The sequence below is a fragment of the Microtus oregoni genome, unplaced genomic scaffold, assembly GCF_018167655.1.
Source record: "Microtus oregoni isolate MIOR12 unplaced genomic scaffold, Mior012 000028F_ref0000031, whole genome shotgun sequence".
Classification (NCBI taxonomy): domain Eukaryota; kingdom Metazoa; phylum Chordata; class Mammalia; order Rodentia; family Cricetidae; genus Microtus; species Microtus oregoni.
The window spans coordinates 5,537,420-5,555,763 of NW_024543087.1; the positions used below are offsets into that span (position 1 = coordinate 5,537,420).

Consider the following 18,344-nt stretch of genomic DNA (forward strand, 5'->3'; position numbering starts at 1 on the left):
CTTCTAAGGAGAGGGTATCTCCTCAGATACATCTCCCCAGTGAAGGAATTCTTGCACAGGAAGCAGAGATGGGGATTCCTGGGGCTCACTGGTCAACCAGTCTTGCCATCAGTGAGCCCCAGGTTCAGTAAGAGATCCTACCTCAAAAAACAAACAAAATAAAACAAAACAAAGCCGAGAGAGATCGTGGTGGAAGAAGATTTGGACTTTGGGCTCTGGTCTCTACATGCATGAACATATACTTACATACATGCACACACATGCACACACACACACAGAGTATTCCATATCCATTCACTCTTAGTCATCCATTTTACTGCCTCGTGGTACAAATACCATGAAATGGATTCAAACCTGCCTTCACATGTCTGTTTATTCAGGCCGTAAGCAGATGACTTTGGGCATAGCGACACTAGGTGAATATTTGTTCAGAATAAATGTTCATAGATAGGAAATAAATGGTCAAAATGTGTTCTCTCTCCAGAAAGAAACGGAAAATATATTAGCTAAAACTGGGATATTATGGATATTAATATGGGTAAATGCCTATAGTAATAATATTACTATAATAACTATATAAATAGATATAGTGAAATAACTCTATAAAACCTATAATAAATTCTAATCAAAAGATAACAACAGAGGAAGCCCCCAAACTTCAGGACTACAACTACCCAGCCAGGACCTGTGGTGGAGACGCAGGGCCTCTCACTGGATTCCGTTGATAGAATAAGCTGTATTGTGCTTGCTAATTCTTCTTTGACAGCGAAGACAATGAAACACGCTTGCCCTCCTTTTTATCTTGCATCAGATAATCCCAGAGAGTGCTTTACAAATTGACAGCTAATATCCCACTGCTCCCTCTGGGGAGAGCGTGCAGATTCCGTGATGAATGTGCTACGCATACCACCGGGGAGGGCCTGTCACATGCTCCGCGATAAGAAAGCACGATGCCCAGGCTAGGGAAATTTTCAGTGGGATTTAGCAAATAAGTAATGTATTGAGTGACTGCGGGTCTATAGTGACAGGAAGCTAGATCTTCTAAACAACTGAGACTCAAATTCAGGACGTCTCCAGAGAGCATCATGGATCGTACATCCTGTGCAGCACCCAGTACTTGGCACATGATCTATATTCATAAATGAGTTTGGAGACAGAGAACTCGTTAAACAGAGTGCTGTGACCAAGTAAAGTAGATGGATTTGTAGCTGATTGATCGGGTATTTGAAATCAGGACCCAGAGACTAATTAAAGTTGATGCTGTGGCAGGTGATATTTTTGGATGTACCAAGCCTCAGTGATTTCCTTCTTATTCTTTCTGATTTATAGTTCTCTCTCTCTCTCTCTCTCTCTCTCCTTTCTGGGACTGGAGTAGTTAGTTTGGTGTCACTGGCTTCTTTCAAAAGAACTCAAATGTAAGGACACACCCTTGCAGACAGCTGATAAAACAAACATTAACGTTATTAGTTGGCAAAATTCCAGTGTTTGGACAGGGGAAACCGCTTGCTGGTTGAGAAGAGTGCACACAGCTCTTCCAGAGGACGGGAGTTCAGTGGTTTCCAGCACCCAGATTGGGTGCCCACAGCTGCCTGTGACTCCAGCTCCAGGGGACCAGATGTCCTCTTTGGGCTCCCACAGGCACTGCACTCATGAGCACAAACCCCACACGCACACATATATGCAGGCTTGTAGTCCCTGCACTGGGATCTGGAGGCAGGAAGATCTCTGGAGCCTCTTGGCTGGGCAGCTTGGACTAATCTGTAAGTTTCAGGCCAGGGAAAGACCCTGCTTCAATAAAAATGAGGTGGACCATGAGGAATAACACCCCAAGGTTGATCTCTGGCCTCCATATACACGCACACAAACGTGTACCTGCACACTCACAAACATACACACACAAGAAAAACACTTCAGGTGGATAGGCTTGGGGTACCAGTTAAACACGTGAACACACATAACGAAGGCTACCAAACACGGCAAGAAGCCTGCTCATATCTCAGAATCAGAGTGTGCCTCTGTTGGCATTAGGGGGGAATCTTTTTTTCTTTTTTCTTGGTTTTTTGAGACAGGGTTTCTCTGTAGTTTTGGAGCCTATCCTGGAACTAGCTCTTGTAGTCCAGGCTGGCCTCGAACTCACAGAGATCCGCCTGCCTCTGCTTCCCAAGTGCTGGGATTAGGATTAAATCCGTGTGCCGTTACTGCCTGGCTTTTAGGTGAGATTTTAAAGGTCAATATTCTTGGAGTTGCGTTGAAATTGTAGAGAATCTGTCACTTAAAAATTCTTATCGACGGAACACAGTTGAAAGGGGCTTGAGAGTCTTAGTACTGCGCCTTTAACCAGGACTGGGAAGCAAGGACACTCAGTGGAGCCAAGAACAGACCCACCGAGGGCAGACCCACCGAGAACAGACCCACTCTACCCTCTACACCTCGGAACTTCACCTTGTTGCAATTCTCCGTTTCTTCGGGCTTCTGCAACTTGAAAGAAATATCCTGTTTGACACTAGATTTTGTAAGTTTATGGTTGGAGTATTTTATTTAAAAAAGAAAAAGACAACAAAAACCCCCAAACCGTGATTTCCCGTTGCTCTCCCTAATTGCTTAACGTAATTTCTTGGTTACTGCTATTTCCCTGGCACTATTTTGGAAAGTTAAAAGAGTTCGCGGAAACACCCACACGCATTACAACAGGCAGTGACGCATTCTGACCGCTGGGGGGCAGCTGGGACACGGCTTACTTGTTTCGCCGGCTCAGTGCTCTGGCTTGTCGTCCCTCTTAGGTGGTTGAAACTACAGAGAGCAGTACCTGCAGCCAGTTGCTAGTATCTGGGGAATTTGATTGATCTGCAGAAGTCAGCACAATCCAGACTCTACTTTCCAACATCGTTGCAATTTACTGAGGGGTTGGAATGTTACTTGGGAAGCGCTGAGCCCTCCGTGGAGAGATACGTCCCACAGGGAGAGAGCTCTGCCTGTCAGTAGTAGCGTTGGCAATGGAAGTCGGAGGGAGGGGCTGGTGGCTAGGTGCCTCTGCTGCCAGTATAGGACTGTGCGTTCGGAACTCCGACGGCTAACAAGCCAGGCCCTGGCATCAGCTGACTGATGCAAACTTGGGCCTTGGTTCACAGAGGTCGCCAGCTCCTTTCTGTAGGTTTTCCTATATCCTGCCTTGACGCGGTTGAGGGTGTTGCCTGCTGTTGGCTGTTCCCTAGCGCTTCTGAACTTAGACAACATGAAATGGTGTGTGGGAGCTGACTCCTAGGCAGTAAAGTGTGGGGTGCTAACTCCCAGCAAAGTTCATTTTGACCATTTCTGAGGCAGGAGTATGGGCTGGAGTAGGGTGGCCTTGAACTCACAGAGATCTGCTTGCCTGTTTCCCAAGTCATGTGTCACCACGCCCAGCTGCCCCCTCTTGCTCTAATGATAAATATAATTTAGTTAGATACTCAGTTTTTACTATGACTATAGAAACGTGTTATTAGCTGGTGGTGGTAGCGCTCATCTTTAATCCCAGCACTTGGGAGGCAGAGGCAAGCAGATCTTTGTGAGTTTGAGGCCGGTTCCAGGATGGCCAGAGCTGTTACACAGAGAGATCCTATCTTGACAACCTCCCCACCAAAAAACCAAAATAAATCAATAAATCTTTTTTTAAAGTTTATTTACTTATTATATATGCACATGCCTTAAGAAGGCACCAGATCTCATTGTAGATGAGTGAAAGCCATCATGTGGTTGCTGGGAATTGAACCCAGGACCCCTAGAAGAGCAGCCAGTGCTCTTAACCTCTGAGCCATCTCTCCAGCCCCAATAAATAAATCTTTAAAAACATAAAAATAAGAAAGACATGTTATTAACTGAACTATACAGCAAACTATGCTTGTTTTCCATTTTCTGTTCAACTTTGGCTTTTTTTGGAATCAGAAATTGTCGATATGTGCCACGATTGGGCTGTTCATGATCTATGATTTGTTCTTATTGAATGTACTGAAGTGCACCCTCCAGGATTTGGGGGTTGATTAGCTCACGACAACCCTCTTGAGTGGAGTTAGTGTCGTCACAGAAGAACCCCCAAGAGACCCCTGTGTCTCTCTGCATGGGAGGACTCAGCAAGAGGGCACCTGTGGTGACTGACACTGACTGCCAACTTGACAGAGCCCACAACAACCTCGGAGACAATCGGGCACGTCTCTGAGGGAGTTTCTAGTTAACTGAAGACTCACCCTGAATGTGGGCAGCAACATCCCACGGTCCAGGGCCCCAGCTGACTAAAAAAGGGGATGTGAACCAAGCATCGACCTTCATCTCTCTCTGCTTCCTGATGGTGGGTACAAAGGGACCAGCTGTCTCAGGCTCCTGCTGCTATTCCGGCCCCGCCATGGTGAGCTGAGCTCTTAAATAATGAGTCTGAATAAACCACGCCTTACGTTGTCTTTATCAGAAATTTAGTTACAGTGCCAGGGGAGTAACTAATACAGGCTCCCTCAAGTATTAAGGGGGCGCTCCAGCAGTCCATGGCAGGATTTCAGAACTGCGTGCACGAAACCAAGGCACAGTCAGGGAGAGATTGAATAGCTACTGCCCCGACTCAGGACAGGGACCAGAGGGCTACGGGGTACCTGGTCATTTCTAACTGCTGTTGACAACTTAATGAACAGGAACACACAGCTGAAGGTCTAGATTCTGGGTTCAGGGCAAGTTCAGGAAACGAGACATTTGGCTGTCTCCTAGCCACAGGATGGGAGACCGCTCAAGATCAGATTCTGAATCCTGTGGGTTGTCAAATCATAAACTCTTCAAATCCACAACCTGTCATTGCTCTCCTGCGTTGTCATGGGTAAGGGGTGGACTTCAGAAGCCTCACAGGGACAGATCATGTCTGAGTCGTGGGTCTTCTTCAGAGGCCACCCTCCACTTCCAGGAAGCCAGGGATTGTAACATTTGCAGTGGCCACATGAGCAACATTGAAACGCAGCCAAGTACTGACTGCTGCTGACGTTCAACACGCCAGGGCAATGCGGGTCGATTCCCTGCTTCCCATCAGTTCATCGGGTCACATGAGGTTGAGCACATGATTAGCCACAACTTAACATAAAATTTTATCACGTAGAGTGGTTGTCAATGGCTATGTCTTCAGCAGCGATATTAGTAAAACCCTCAACCAAAAGGAACCAAAAGGGAACAGAAGAGCAAGTAGTGTTCACAAGTGTTACACTCGTGTGCATGTGTTATATGCCTTCTTGCTTTCAGATACCCACTCTGTGCATGTGTGTGTGTGTGTGTGTGTGTGTGTGTGTGTGTGTTATTATGTAGCCGAGATTGGTCTCAAACTCATGGCTATCTTTTCGTTTCAGCTTCCTGACTTTTGGGTTACAGGTGTGTGTGTGTGTGTGTGTGTGTGTGTGTATGTGTGTGTTGTGACTACACCTGCCTCGGAGAATCTTGCACTCAGCAAATTTCATATACATATATATATATATATATATATATATATATATATGGATGTTTTGTCTGCATGTATGTCTGTGCACCATGTGAGTGGCTGGCACCTGTGGAGTTACAAAGAATTGGTGTCAGGCCCCTTGGTACTGGAGCTATGGGTGGTTGTAAGCCACTATGTGGGTGCTGGGAACTGAACCCTAGGTCCTCTGTAGGAGGAGCCAGTGCTCTAACCACTGAGCCTCACTGGTAAGTTCTTGATAGAGTAGATGGTAGCTACTTGATCTTGGTGATAGAGGTTACTATATTTTCCTTTAATTATTTTTTACTATTACTGCATGTGTGGTGGGCAGGCACGGTGTGTGCTTGTGTTCTCGTGTGTGTAGGGGCCCCAGATTGGCATCACGATTCACCCTGATTGCTCTCTGTCTTATTCACTGAGGCAAGGTCTCTTAGAGCCAGAGCTCACCAATACCGACTAGTCTTGCTAGCCAGCATGCTCCAGGAATACCGTGACCTTCTGAGTCCCCCAATTACAAGTGGCTGGGACACCCACTCGGACCGTCTGTGGGATCTGGGAGTGCAAACTGTGGTCCTCTCACTTGTGGGGTAAGCGCTTTAACTCTATGGCAGAGGTAGGTTTCTTTTCTGGCTTTCTTCCCCTCCTCCCCTCTTCCCTCCTTCCTTTCTCTTGTTTTCTTTATTAAGAATTTTTTTTTTTTTTGGCTGGGCATGGTGGCTCATGCCTTTAATCCTAGTACTTGAGAGGCAAAGAAGGCAGATTTCTATTAGTTTCTACATTCAGAGTTCAAGGCCAGTCAGGGATACATAGTAAGACCCTGTCTCAAAACACAAAAACAAACAAAATTTTAAAATTTTAATGTGTGTGCACACGCATATGATGTCAGCAGGAAGCATGGAGGCCCTCTGGAATTACAGGCAGTTGTGAACCCTTCTGATAGGGGTGTTTAGAAACCACACTCAGCTCCTCTGGAAGAACAGCATACACTCTTGACCTCCGAGCTATCTCTCCACCCCCCAGTTAGATTAAACCTAACAAATTTCAGATATATAGAAAAATATTTGACCATGAGAGAGACACTGAGGACTGATAAGGGGGCTCAGTGGGTGAAGGGTCTTGCTGCCAACCCGAATGACCTGAGTTCATTCCCTGGGACCCAGGTAGAAGTGTAATAGATTAAGTAAAATGCTGTGGATCCCCGAGGGGTGCAGCGGGCAGTGGGTTCCAGGCAGGGAGCCGCAAGGTGGGTGAGAGACGTCAATGGGGCATCCAGTCCCATGAGGAGAGACAGATGGATGGGCACGCCACAGGTCTCTGAAGGCAGCTGGTCTCAGGCAGGGAGCCTTGTGGTGGGTGAGAGATCTTGAAGGGGCAGCCAACCACACAAGGAGAGACAGACAGATGGGCATGCCATGAGACCACACTGTAGGTCTCTGAAAGTCACTGGTCCCAGGCAGGGAGCCACACAACAGGCAAGAGACAGAGACATGGAACCATGCAGAGTGAGGTTGGATATTTGTTTAGTGGGTTATGGAGGGGAAAGGATAGAAGGGGAGAGAGAGAGACAGAGAGAGGGGTGGGGAGAGAGAGAAAAAAGAGGGGCGAAGGGGAGAAGTGGGGAGAAGTTGCCTCTTTGAGAGGGAGATGGAAAAGGAAGGGACTCTGGCTGGAAGCTGAAGATTAGCTTGCCTGGCTGGACAGGGAGAGAGGGAGTGGGCGTGGCTTGTCTCTTAAAGGGACGGAGCAGACCATTACAAGAAGGAGAGAAAGTTTTCTATTAATTGACTGATGACTTCCACATGTATGCTGTGGCATACATGCCTGCTGGTTTGCATGCTCAGACGCATACACGGACACTAAATAAATAAATAAACAAACGTAGCTTTTAAAACGTTGAATATTGTATTTGTTTGCCGTAAATTACTGATGAAATGGCAAGAATCTAAAGTGTCAATAAGCACCGAGCTACAGTGGAGCCCCCCAGAACCGTGAGGGTGACTGGCAAGTGGACTGCTGAGGTCCAGTTCTGCTCTGGGCACAGCATCAAACCAGGCAACCTTGAATTTCAGTGTCTGCATCACTAGGGAGATTGAGCGCCTGAGACATCCTGGAGCCACTCAAGGAGAGGAATCCGAGCGGACTGTCTCCTTTCTATAAATTGGAGACAGGACAGGGCTGTGGCACCAGAACAGGGAGGCGCCAGAAATCCCCTCCTGCCACCCCCTGCTAAGGACTCCAAGTAAGTGCTGAACTGGAACTCTGGCTCTGGGCAGGAGAAGCCTTTCTGAAAGCCTGGTTGCTCACTGACTGGGTGGGCTGAGAGCCGCAAGGATTCCAATGAAAATGGTATCAGTTATTGTGTCTCTTGGACACCCTACAAAAGCAAATAGGACTGTTCTATCGGGAAAGTGTTTCAAATTCTCAGATATGTCCTAAGGAAGACAGGCAGCGTATAGTTTAAAAATACGAAGGGGAAGCCGGGCGGTGGTGGCTCATGCCTTCAATCCCAGTACTCGGGAGGCAGAGGCAGGCGGATCTCTGTGAGTTCGAGGGCAGCCTGGTCTACAAGAACTAGTTCCAGGACAGAAACCAAAAGCTACGGAGAAACCCTGTCTCGAAAAATCCAAAAAAAAAAAAAAAAAAAAAAAAAAAAAAAAAGGGAAATAGGAGCCAAGCAGAGAGAACGGTGATATCCCGGAGACCTCAGCTTTGGAGGTGGCATATACATCATGTGACAGCTAAGCTTAGTATGCTCAAAGATAGGAATGATAAGCATGGATTTATGGATGAAAAAACCCTATAGTTGCCCAAGCAGATTTCAGAGTCAAACAGACATCATAGATGAATACTATTGTTACAGGTCAAACAAACAGAAAAATCTACTGACATCCAGAGGAAAATGTGTTGCATCTATAACTTTCTTTGAATATCAAAAATAATAAATAAATAAAACAGGAGTTTGTGGAAAGAAGGTTGGTCGACACTTGACAAACCAAATATAATAAAACGCTGATATAAATCTAGATGTCAAATACTTGAATGTTTATTATAAAATCCTTTCAACTTTTCTGAATACTTAAAGATACGTTTCTAATAGTAAAAATGTTACATAGATGTACATGCAGAGGAGGCTGGGAGCTTAGGAAGCAGATCTTCAGGCTTCTCACGTGGAGTACAGATAGACCAGTCCTCTTAACAACGTAAAAAGCATGTTCAGAACAAAGAATTGATGGAGGAAGGTCATTGGCTAATAAAGGAACTGCCTTGGCCCATTTTATTGGTTAGAGGATAGGTGGGAGGAGAAAACAGGACAGAACGCTGGGAGGAAGAGGAAGTGAGGTCAGAGTCTCGACAGCTCTCCTCTTGGGAGCAGACGCCTGAGAGAGACGCCATGCCCCGCTCCCAGGATGAAGCTCCGACCCAGGATGGACATAGGCTAGAATCTTCCCGGTAAGCGCACCTTGGGGTGCTACACACAGATGATTAGAAATGGGCTAAATTAATATGTGAGAATTAGCCTAGAAGAGAATGGGCCAAGCAGTGTTTAAATGAATACAGTTTGTGTGTTGTTATTTCGGGCATAAGCTAGCCGTGCAGGCGGCCGGGGTGCTGGGAACGCAGCCCCGCCGTCCTTATTACTACAAAGAATAACATTTTAACAATTATTTTTATATTTGTTTACATGCTGGGGAAGTGCACATGTCAGGGTGCACTGTGGAAGTTAGAGGATACTTTCAAGAGTTAGTTTTCTCCTTCCCTCAGTTCAGCCAGCCTGGCAGCAGGTGCCTTTCCCTGCAGAGCCGTCCTGCTGTTGTCCTAAGAATGAAGTGTTTTAAGAACATATTAAAACCACTGAAGAAGCCTGGAGTGGTGGCGTACACACTGAATCCCTGCACTTGGTGGCAGAGGCAGGAAGATCTCTATAAATTTCAGGTCAGTCTGGTCTATGTAGTGAGTTCCAGGACAGCCAAGGTTATATGGTGAGATTCTGTCTCAACCAATCACTGAAGAGAAAACAGAAGCTTGCCATTCCCAAGTCAAAGCCTGAACAAAGGTGGTGGAGGGGCCCATGGGAAGAGACTCTTTCACTTCCCTCCTAAGCCTACGCCAAAGCTAACAAAATGGAAGCTCAGCCTTCAGGGCCTTGCAGGATTCAGTGGCCTAAAAAGTAGCAGCTTACCTCGGCATGGTGGTGCATGACTGTGATTTCATAACAGGGTGAGGCAAGAGGATGCCAGGTCCCAGGCCAGCCCAGGCTGTACAGTCAAAGACCGAATTGCGAATGAATGAATGAGCCGACGGAAGAGCCAATCAGAAACAGGAATGCTGCCCCTGCGGGCCAGTACTCTCGAGGCCTGAGAGACTTTGCGAAAGCTGCCAGGGTGTTGAGCAGAGCACAGGGCAATGCAAAGGCTTTGATGGATTCCCACCCCGTGGAGGAAGCCACAGGCTGGCCTCGGAGTGGATTTGCTCTGCGTATTCAATGGGTGGTCCATCAAACCCCATGACCCCCGATGGGAGCTCGGCAGAGGTGAAGGCAAATACTCTCGGCAGGAGCATATGTCTCCCAGGATTCAAAGGATTGCCGCCAACGAGAACTTTCTGAGGGAAGTCGCCAAGCACTGGCCAACAGTAGATAAACAACCAATGAGCTACGTGAAGAACACGTGCCCGTGAATGAGAATCCCGAGAGGGAAAGGGAGCAGCCAGGGAGCTTAACGACCCAGCTGGCTCTGCAGGCCACGTGTGAATTTAACAATGAAGCCCAGAGAGGACATTTTTCATACGTGTGGAAGCTGTAATTGATGAACCAGAAAGCAAAACACAGCAGGTTCGATACAGCCAGAGGCTTTATTCTTGAAAACGAGTGATCTATTAGGCAGATCTTTGTTGGCAATATCGAGGGAAAAAAAGGGGGAAAATCCACAAATGAATAGAATTTGGGGTAAGAATGAGGATTCAGCTAGAAAATGTATATTTAAAAATCTAAGAAAACGCAGCAGCAGCGTCTGGAGATGAGTGAGAGAGCCAGAGGGAAGCTTCCAGAAGGGCTGGGCTTGCTAGTGCAGAGGGTGGGGCGCTTCTTAGAGTGAGTCTGATTCCTACCACCGCCAAATAAACCAGATGTGGCAGTACACATCTGTAACCCTAGTAATTGAGAGACAGAGGTAGGAGGATTACCAGTTTGGCCATCCTCCGGTACACAGCAGGTCTGAGGCTAGCCTGGGCAAATGCTCAGTGATTTACAGACGCATGTGCAGGAGGTCGGCTTGCGATGAGAAACCCACCCATTTCATTGACGGGCATTTCTCCCTGAACAGATGACACCAGGCACATCCCCAGGCAGGAAAGCAATGTGCAGAGAAGGTGGTGTCCAAACTATGTGCCCGAGGACAGGGTCAGCCCCGTCGTGTGGGGTGCTCCTTGAGAGCAGGCAGCCCTTGGTGTGCTCTTTAATGCTAGCCTCACACTGTGCTGCAATTCCCTCTTCAGAACCTCACAGAGCTCTTAGCAGCAATGAATTACAGTCAGAAACGCCGGGATCGTTTGAAGCCATTTTTTTTTATTCCAAACACATATTTTTTGTAAACCTGGCATTTCCCAAACAGTGCAAGTGAATTTGAAGTGACTGCAGAGACGGGAGTACACACGGACACAGTGAGGAGGGACAGCTCTCCCATCCCAAATCCTCTTGGGTAGTGTGCGTTGTGTGGATACCTCAGTAAAGCTGTGGACATGCGGGAGGGGGCTGGGAGCAGGGGAGGTGCCTGCCCTGCAACAAACCACTCAGAAAGCATAAACTCACACTGCCAATCACACCGTGCACCTCAAACAAAGCAAACTGAACAGAAGCAAAATCCAGACCAGTGTGCTGTGGAGAACACTGCACCACGTCGGGAGATTTACTCCACGTTCCCCTTGGGGGCGGGAGACTTAGAAGTCCATCTAGAAGGCTGCTTTGGCCCCATTGGCTCTGCAGCCTCCCTTCAGCCATTATCCCAGAAAATACTCTCTGCTGTGCATCAAAACCCCCATCTATTAAAATTTCATGTCCTCGAGGAACTGAGAAACGATACTCGGTTTCTGCCTTGTGTTTGCTAAAGGGATAGCGCTCCCAGTGTTTCACGTATGTCAGGCAAACACTCTGTTACTGAACTGTCCATCCCTCAAATGACAATGTTCTGCAGCGCCTCCAAATTTCAGGAAGTTGAAATTGGATACACCTCTCCTAGGTGTACATTTCCCAGGCAATCAGGTATAACGTTACCTTAACCTTAGGTAAATGTGAATACCATTCCACACTAACCAGACGGGCTCAACAGCATCACAGGTTACTGGGGTGTCCCACAAACATGGCTGCTGTTTGTTGAGATATCATGCTTTTTGGCTTTAGCCAAGAAAGTTAGTGCGGGGGGCTTCATGCAGCCTGCCAAGCCTTTAGGCACTGGGATGCTTCCCCAAAGCACTGCTTGTGACCGCAATGCCAGGAACACAAGGCAAGCATTGGTCAGTCAGCACAAAGCCAGGCACTCAGCTCCCTCTCGCTAGTGTTCCTGGGCTTCTAAACTGCATAGCCTCTTTGGGATGCTCCAGACTTTCCTGAGTCCTGTGGAAACTCAGAAGAAGGGGGTCACTTTGTTTCTTAAAGAGGCATTGCTTTAGTCCTTTTTCATATTAAAAACAAAAAAACAAAACAGCACTCAGTCCAGTCCAAAGAGCAGGCTAAACCATGAAAGACACAACGAAACCACGGAAGCAGATAAATGATAGTGCCCAAGAGACTGTCTTGGGTTCCACGGTGAATTCCGAGGCAAAAGGGTACAATGGGCTACACAGCGGGGGTTTAAAAGAATGTTCTAGAGAGAGGCAACACAGACATATCAACACACTTGTCCACTTCCCCTGATAGCCTGAGGAAGGCTAGCATGAAGATGCTGAGCTACTCAGTGAGAGGACTCCGAGACCGTGCTCCACCCCCTTCTCTGCCTGTGTGCCAAGGAGCCACATCCCACGCTCTCCCGCCACCTGGTACTCAGCATTATCAGACAGGCAAAGATGCTTCCTACAGCGGCCGCTAAGATTTGCTTCTGAGGCTACCATGTCGTTTTCTTAAAATCTGCCCCATGGAGCTGTACTGACTTATCGACACACGGCTACTCATGAGGGCTTATCCTTCATGATGGGGCACAAGCGGCCATATTTCACCTGAGTCTGCCCTTTCTCCCTGTCCACACTTCTCAGGTGTGGCTAGCTGGACTGTGCACGTGAGCCACCATTCTCCACTGACCCCATGAAGCTATGCCCTCTGCAGGAAGCAGTCAGTGGGGACCGATGCGTTTGGCTAAAACTGCAGCTGGCATTGCAGTGGCCTCACCACCTAAGACTATCGAATGATTTATTAAAGGAAACCATGACATGATCTGCACATCATCATCACAGGACAGCTGCAAGTGGGGTTCATGGAGAATCCAAACTCTACACCTACTGCAGGCTGGATGGCTTACTACCCCGAGACAGTGTTCTCTGGGGATCACCAGCATCCAGGACAGTGCCCGACCCACAGTCCAGGCTGTACATGGCTGGTAAAGCCAAGACTTCTTTCCTTATTTCTTTTGACAAGACTTATGAACTGGGTGTGTACTAGTTTCCTGAGCTGCCCCAGCCTTGCTGTGACCCCTGTCTCCATTCCAGGGTCAGATGCAACATTTGACTTCTAGGACCAGCTTTGACTTATGGCTTTTTTTTTTTTAAAGCTGAAGATAGCGTTCACTTGTTTGGGGGAGGGGAACACCAAAGCTCTTGGCTCAGAGTTCTTTGTATGATTTCTGGGTCTCCCTGGTTGAGGGTGTCCCTGAAGCTGTCCTTTAGAGGACAGAGTCATCTTGTCAGCAAGAACCAAAGGCAGAAAGTTTACATTCCCTGCAGGTGTGTGACCACAAAAGTCCAGCTTCCTGACATCTGGTCAGGACACTCTTGAGCCTGACTTGCCGACCATCCAATTGGGCTGAAGCCAGGCTGTGGGTTGTCCCCTAAAGGGACATTGTTGCTTGGCTTACCCTACTTTCCTGTATTTTATTCTCTATGTCCTCACTGCTAGCTTCTGGGAGGACTTTCTCAATAACTTACTTGCATCCAAGTCCTTATTCCAGGTTTTGACTCTTGAGAATTCCACCTAAGACTAACACAAATCAAGTGGGGCTATCCTCTCTGGGAAGGAATCTGCAGCGCTACCATTTGGGGGCAGCAAAGAGTGACAGAGGAAATGGAGATCCTTGAACTGAAATGACATCACAAGGCAGCACCTTACACACAGAGACACAGGTCTTTGCTGAGAGAGCACAGCTCCAGTCCTGGGCTTTGAATCCAGGTACACAGTGTCTGGGATGAGATGCTATTCTGAGGTTGACCAGTTGTCTATCCAGCGCTTGCTGACTCCAGAGGGAGGAGGGTGAAGTGCGCACCGCATGTGTCGGAGGGGTGCAGAGCATCTGCAGTGAGGAAAACAGGCTTTTCATCTCAGTTCCTGTTGGGAATCTCCCAGTGAGAGGTCCGTAAGAGAAAGCACTGATACTTCTTCAAGGCTCTGACCTCAGCTCCAGGTGACAACAATAGGAAATGTTTTAGGTGGTCTTGCCACATCCACGGTGTTTCTGCAGTACTCCCAGCTTGGTGGATTCACTTCAGGAGGTTTCTTTAGTTTATTTTATCTGCAGGTTTTAAACAGCAAGTTCCAAAGTACAATAAGTTCTTTCTCTTTTAAAATTTGTATGCAGGTACATGTATTTCCAAGGTTTCAGTGCTTGAGTGAATTATAGAACTATTTAATAGAAATAATAAAACATCGATACAAATATAAAGACACGATCAATATAAAAGGCTTACATTTATAAAAAATACTTTTAGGTAACAGTTTCCCCTGAGGGTTGACCACGCAATGTTGCATCCATAAATATTGCTTTGCTCTGTAGCTCGTCTTTCCCAAGCTCTGAGTTTGTTCGTAAAGGGAGGTCATGGTGGCCCCAGTCATGTGACCTGGCTGGAGTTGGCCATCTCAGGTCGGCACCGGGCTTGACAGGATGAGGAGGAGAACAGCATCAGTGGGGCCTCCGGAAAATCTGGAGAAGATTTCTTTCTTCCAAATATGGAAGATACAAAGATCAGGGATTACAGGCTGGCGACGGGAGCATGAGGGCGTCACACGACTGTACGGTGGGTCACTGGTTTTTCTGCACCCAGTCCCAACCATCTTCATTCTCTTTCCGGTTCTTCTCAGCTTCGATTATCTCTTTGTACCTTCTGCGGAAGAAGCCCATCTGAAAGACAGTGGAAGAGCTCTGGGTTAGGACTGGCTCTGTATCCCAGGCAGCCTGAGCTATGAGGAAGTGGGAGGGACCTAGCTCTTCCCAAGCCTGGGGAAGCCAGGAGAATGTCTCAGGTGAGACTGTTTTTAGAAAAAATACCGGCAAGCAAAGAGTTACCTGGATCCACTTTTCAAACCACACTGACTTCCTGGTCTATCTCCCAGCAAGATGTTCATTGCACCGATTTTTGGAAAAGTGTTCTTCATACTGGGTGCTGGGAAACATGAGTTACTGGGTGCTTTTCAAAGTTTCTTTTGAGTGAAGAAAACGATAAATATGCCATGGCCAATCAAGTTTGGGAAAAGCTGGAATCTTCTAGGCATTGACCACTGATGGGGAAAGCCAGCATTTCTAGAGCTTACTGGCTGTTTTCCCTCCTGCATATGTGTTTATGTATGTATGCGGTTACATGTTTGTGTATACATGTGTTACACGCATGCTTACATGCATATCGAGTATGTGCACACTTGTTTATGTGCATATGTTTATATATATATGTGTGTGTTTATATGTTTGTGCAAATGTGTACACATGGATATGTATATGTGTGTTTATGTGCATGTTTATATGCATATGTGATGATGTGTATGTACTTTGGCATATATGTGTTTGTTTATGTTAATGTATGTATGTGTTTATGTGTATGTATATATGTGTTTATGTGTATAGTGTTTATGTGTATATGTGTTTATATGTATATGTACATGTGTCTTTATGTGTGTGTAAATTTGTGTTTGTGTACATGTATAAGTGTATAAACATGTTTATACACATTTTCTATGTATTATGTGTTTATGTGCTTTGTGTGTGGAGGTCAGAGTCAGGCAGGAGCTGTCCACTTTGATTTTTGAAACAAGTCTCTCAGCGGCTTGGACCATTCTGAGCAGGCATGTCTGGCCAGTAAGCTCTGGGAATCTGACTATCTCTACCTCCCCAGCACTGGGATTACAGGCATAGGTCACCATGCCTGGCTTTATACAGGTGCTGAGGAAGGACACAGGTCCTTGTGTGTATGTGGCAAGCACTTCGCCATCTAAGTTACATCCTCAAACCTTACACGAACCTCTTAATGTCCTGAGAGACATCAGCCCCCTGTGGATACATCTGAAAAACAGTGCTCTCACAGAGATAACTTTTTCAAGCATCCGTGAAGTGGGGTCTCATTTCGCCTTGATGGCCTCTAGAACTTTCTCTCATATCTGTAGCATTCATGATACCCATGCAGGAGTCAACAGCATAGATTTCCCCTTGGCTCTGCATCCTGATTCAGGGTGGCAGTTTTCTCCAGCTTTTCTCTTCTGCCTCTGCCCTGAAGTTGCATTTGGTCTGTGGCTCTTGGCACTTGGTAAGATGAATATCTGGCTTATCTCACATAGCCGTTACAATTGCTGCTATCCAGTGTCTAAGCAACTGTTTGCTGCCTGTGATAGTTAAAGCAATGTTCAACCTGACAGTATCTACTGTCGGGGAGAGGGGCCTCTGGGCATGCCTTATGGGCAGTGATAGTGATGATCAAATCGATCTTTTTAAAAAATGTTTATTTTTATGCACATCAGTGTGCATGCATGTGCACCAGGTGCACACCGTGCCTGAACAGGTCAGGCCAAGAGAGGGCCTGGATTTCCTGGAATGAGAGTTGTGGGTGGTCATGAGCTCCTGCAAGGCAGAGAAGCAGGTGGATATCAGGGACTCTCTTGAAACACCCTCATATTGTCCACTGAAGGGGGCTCCACTGGCCTTGCACAGATGAGAGCTGCCTCCCCCACATTGTAAGGAAACCTGTTACTAGACTCCAGCAGGTCCCCAGGGCTGTGCAGTTTGAATGGTAGGGAAGGAACAGAGGCCTTCCAAGGACAACTTGCAAGAGTCTGAGAAAATCTGTTATGTTTCAGTCTGTCAACTCAATTCAACCTGCGATCACCTGAGAAGAGAGTTTCACTGAGAGACTGTCTGGGTTAGGCTGGCTTGTGAGGGATTCTTTTCATTGTTAATGGATATGGGAAGGCCCAAACTTCTGTGGGAGGAGCCATTCCCTAGGCATGAGATCCTGGGCTGGGTAAGTGCGGAGAGTGAGCTGAGCACACGCGTACACATTCCTTTCCCTCTGCATTTGACTATGGATGCTAGGTGACTGGCTGGTTCAGGTTCCTGCAGCCCTGACTTCCCTGCAATACAGATCATAACCTGGAATTGGGAGCTAAAATGAACCATTTCTCCTGATTGTTGCTTTTTGGGGGGTGGGTTGGTTCTTTTATCAGAACAACAGAAATGAAACTAGAAAAACTCAATCATGAAGATAAACACGGCTAGAACAAGAAAGTGTCTTTAGCCTACACTTGGGGCTGCTGATGGTGACCGTGCACCAATCAAGGAGACTTGTGACATTTCACTCTTGGGTCACTGTGTGTCTGTGTGTGTATGTGTGTATGTGCACATCAGTGCAGGTGCCTGAAGAGGCCAGAAGAGGGCATCAGATACCCGGAGCTGCAGTTATAGACAGTTGGAAGCCATCCTAACTCCGTTGTTCAGAACATAACTTGAATCCTCCACAAGAGCAAGTGCTCTTAACCACTGAGCTACCTCCCAGGTTCCAGAACTAGGGTTCCTATTCATTCTAAGAAGGAGACAAGATGGCTCACTTCTCATGTCCGTGCTAAGATGTGGTGAAAGGATTTGGAACAGCTAATGCAATGACGATGCTCACATGCTCAGATCATTATGGATGTCATTCTTGCCACCAGCAAAGTAAGGGTGCTGTCCTCTCCTGCAGACACCCAGAGCAAGCTCTCTTCTTCATGCAGAAACAGCCTCGTAAGGTCCATTCTCCCCACCAGGGTCTAAGAGTTCTGACTCCATTAGTCAACCTTTGAGCTCGGGAGGCTGATGAGCGATTATGTGCAGGGGAAGCTGAATTGTCATGGGTGTGTATGTCTTCTCCAAAAGACCATTTCTTAAAGCACAGTACATTCTTGTGGCTGGAGAAGGCTGACTGTGGCAGAACAGGCTGTGCACCAGAGCTCAGGGTTGCCAGAGAATAGACAGGTTTGCCAGGGCCATTTCCCAACAGATGGCAGTAGAGTGACTTCTTCTAACAAACTCAGACTCTTCAGACAGATGAAGAAAAAGCTACCAGAACAAAAGGAGAACCTGGGGAATGACTTAGTAGAATGGTACCTGCCTAGTATGCACAGGGCCATGGCTGTTATTCCCAGCAACACACACACACACACACACACGCACAAATGAATGAATAAATGAGTGAATATGTGAATATCAGTTTGTATAGTCACCACACTGTATGATACCTTGTGCCAACCAGTCACTATCACCCCTACTGATCCTAGCATGTAGGTCCCCTTTCATTAGTACGCCTGGGTATTTGGGAGGAATTCTGGGAAGTCTTGGACTGCCAGCTAAGCCCACCCTGAGACTTCTGGGAAACAATGACAAGCATACACTGTACCCATAACGACCCCACACTTCCACCCAGTGGCGTCAGTTACTTCCTGAATCTGAAACCCTTT

General features: G+C 47.0%; 1 protein-coding gene across 2 annotated transcripts in view; it reads right to left on the minus strand.

Annotated features, from left to right (window-relative positions):
• Nucleotides 1-10,355: 10,355 nt before the first annotated feature.
• The window catches only part of Itga9 (integrin subunit alpha 9), a 307,443-nt gene continuing 299,454 nt past the window's right edge, over nucleotides 10,356-18,344 (minus strand). For both annotated transcript variants that reach the window (XM_041677309.1, XM_041677310.1), the window contains one exon: nucleotides 10,356-14,772. In XM_041677309.1, the coding sequence (XP_041533243.1) occupies nucleotides 14,674-14,772 (99 nt within the window). In that variant the 3' untranslated portion in view covers nucleotides 10,356-14,673. The remainder of the gene's footprint in view (nucleotides 14,773-18,344) is intronic.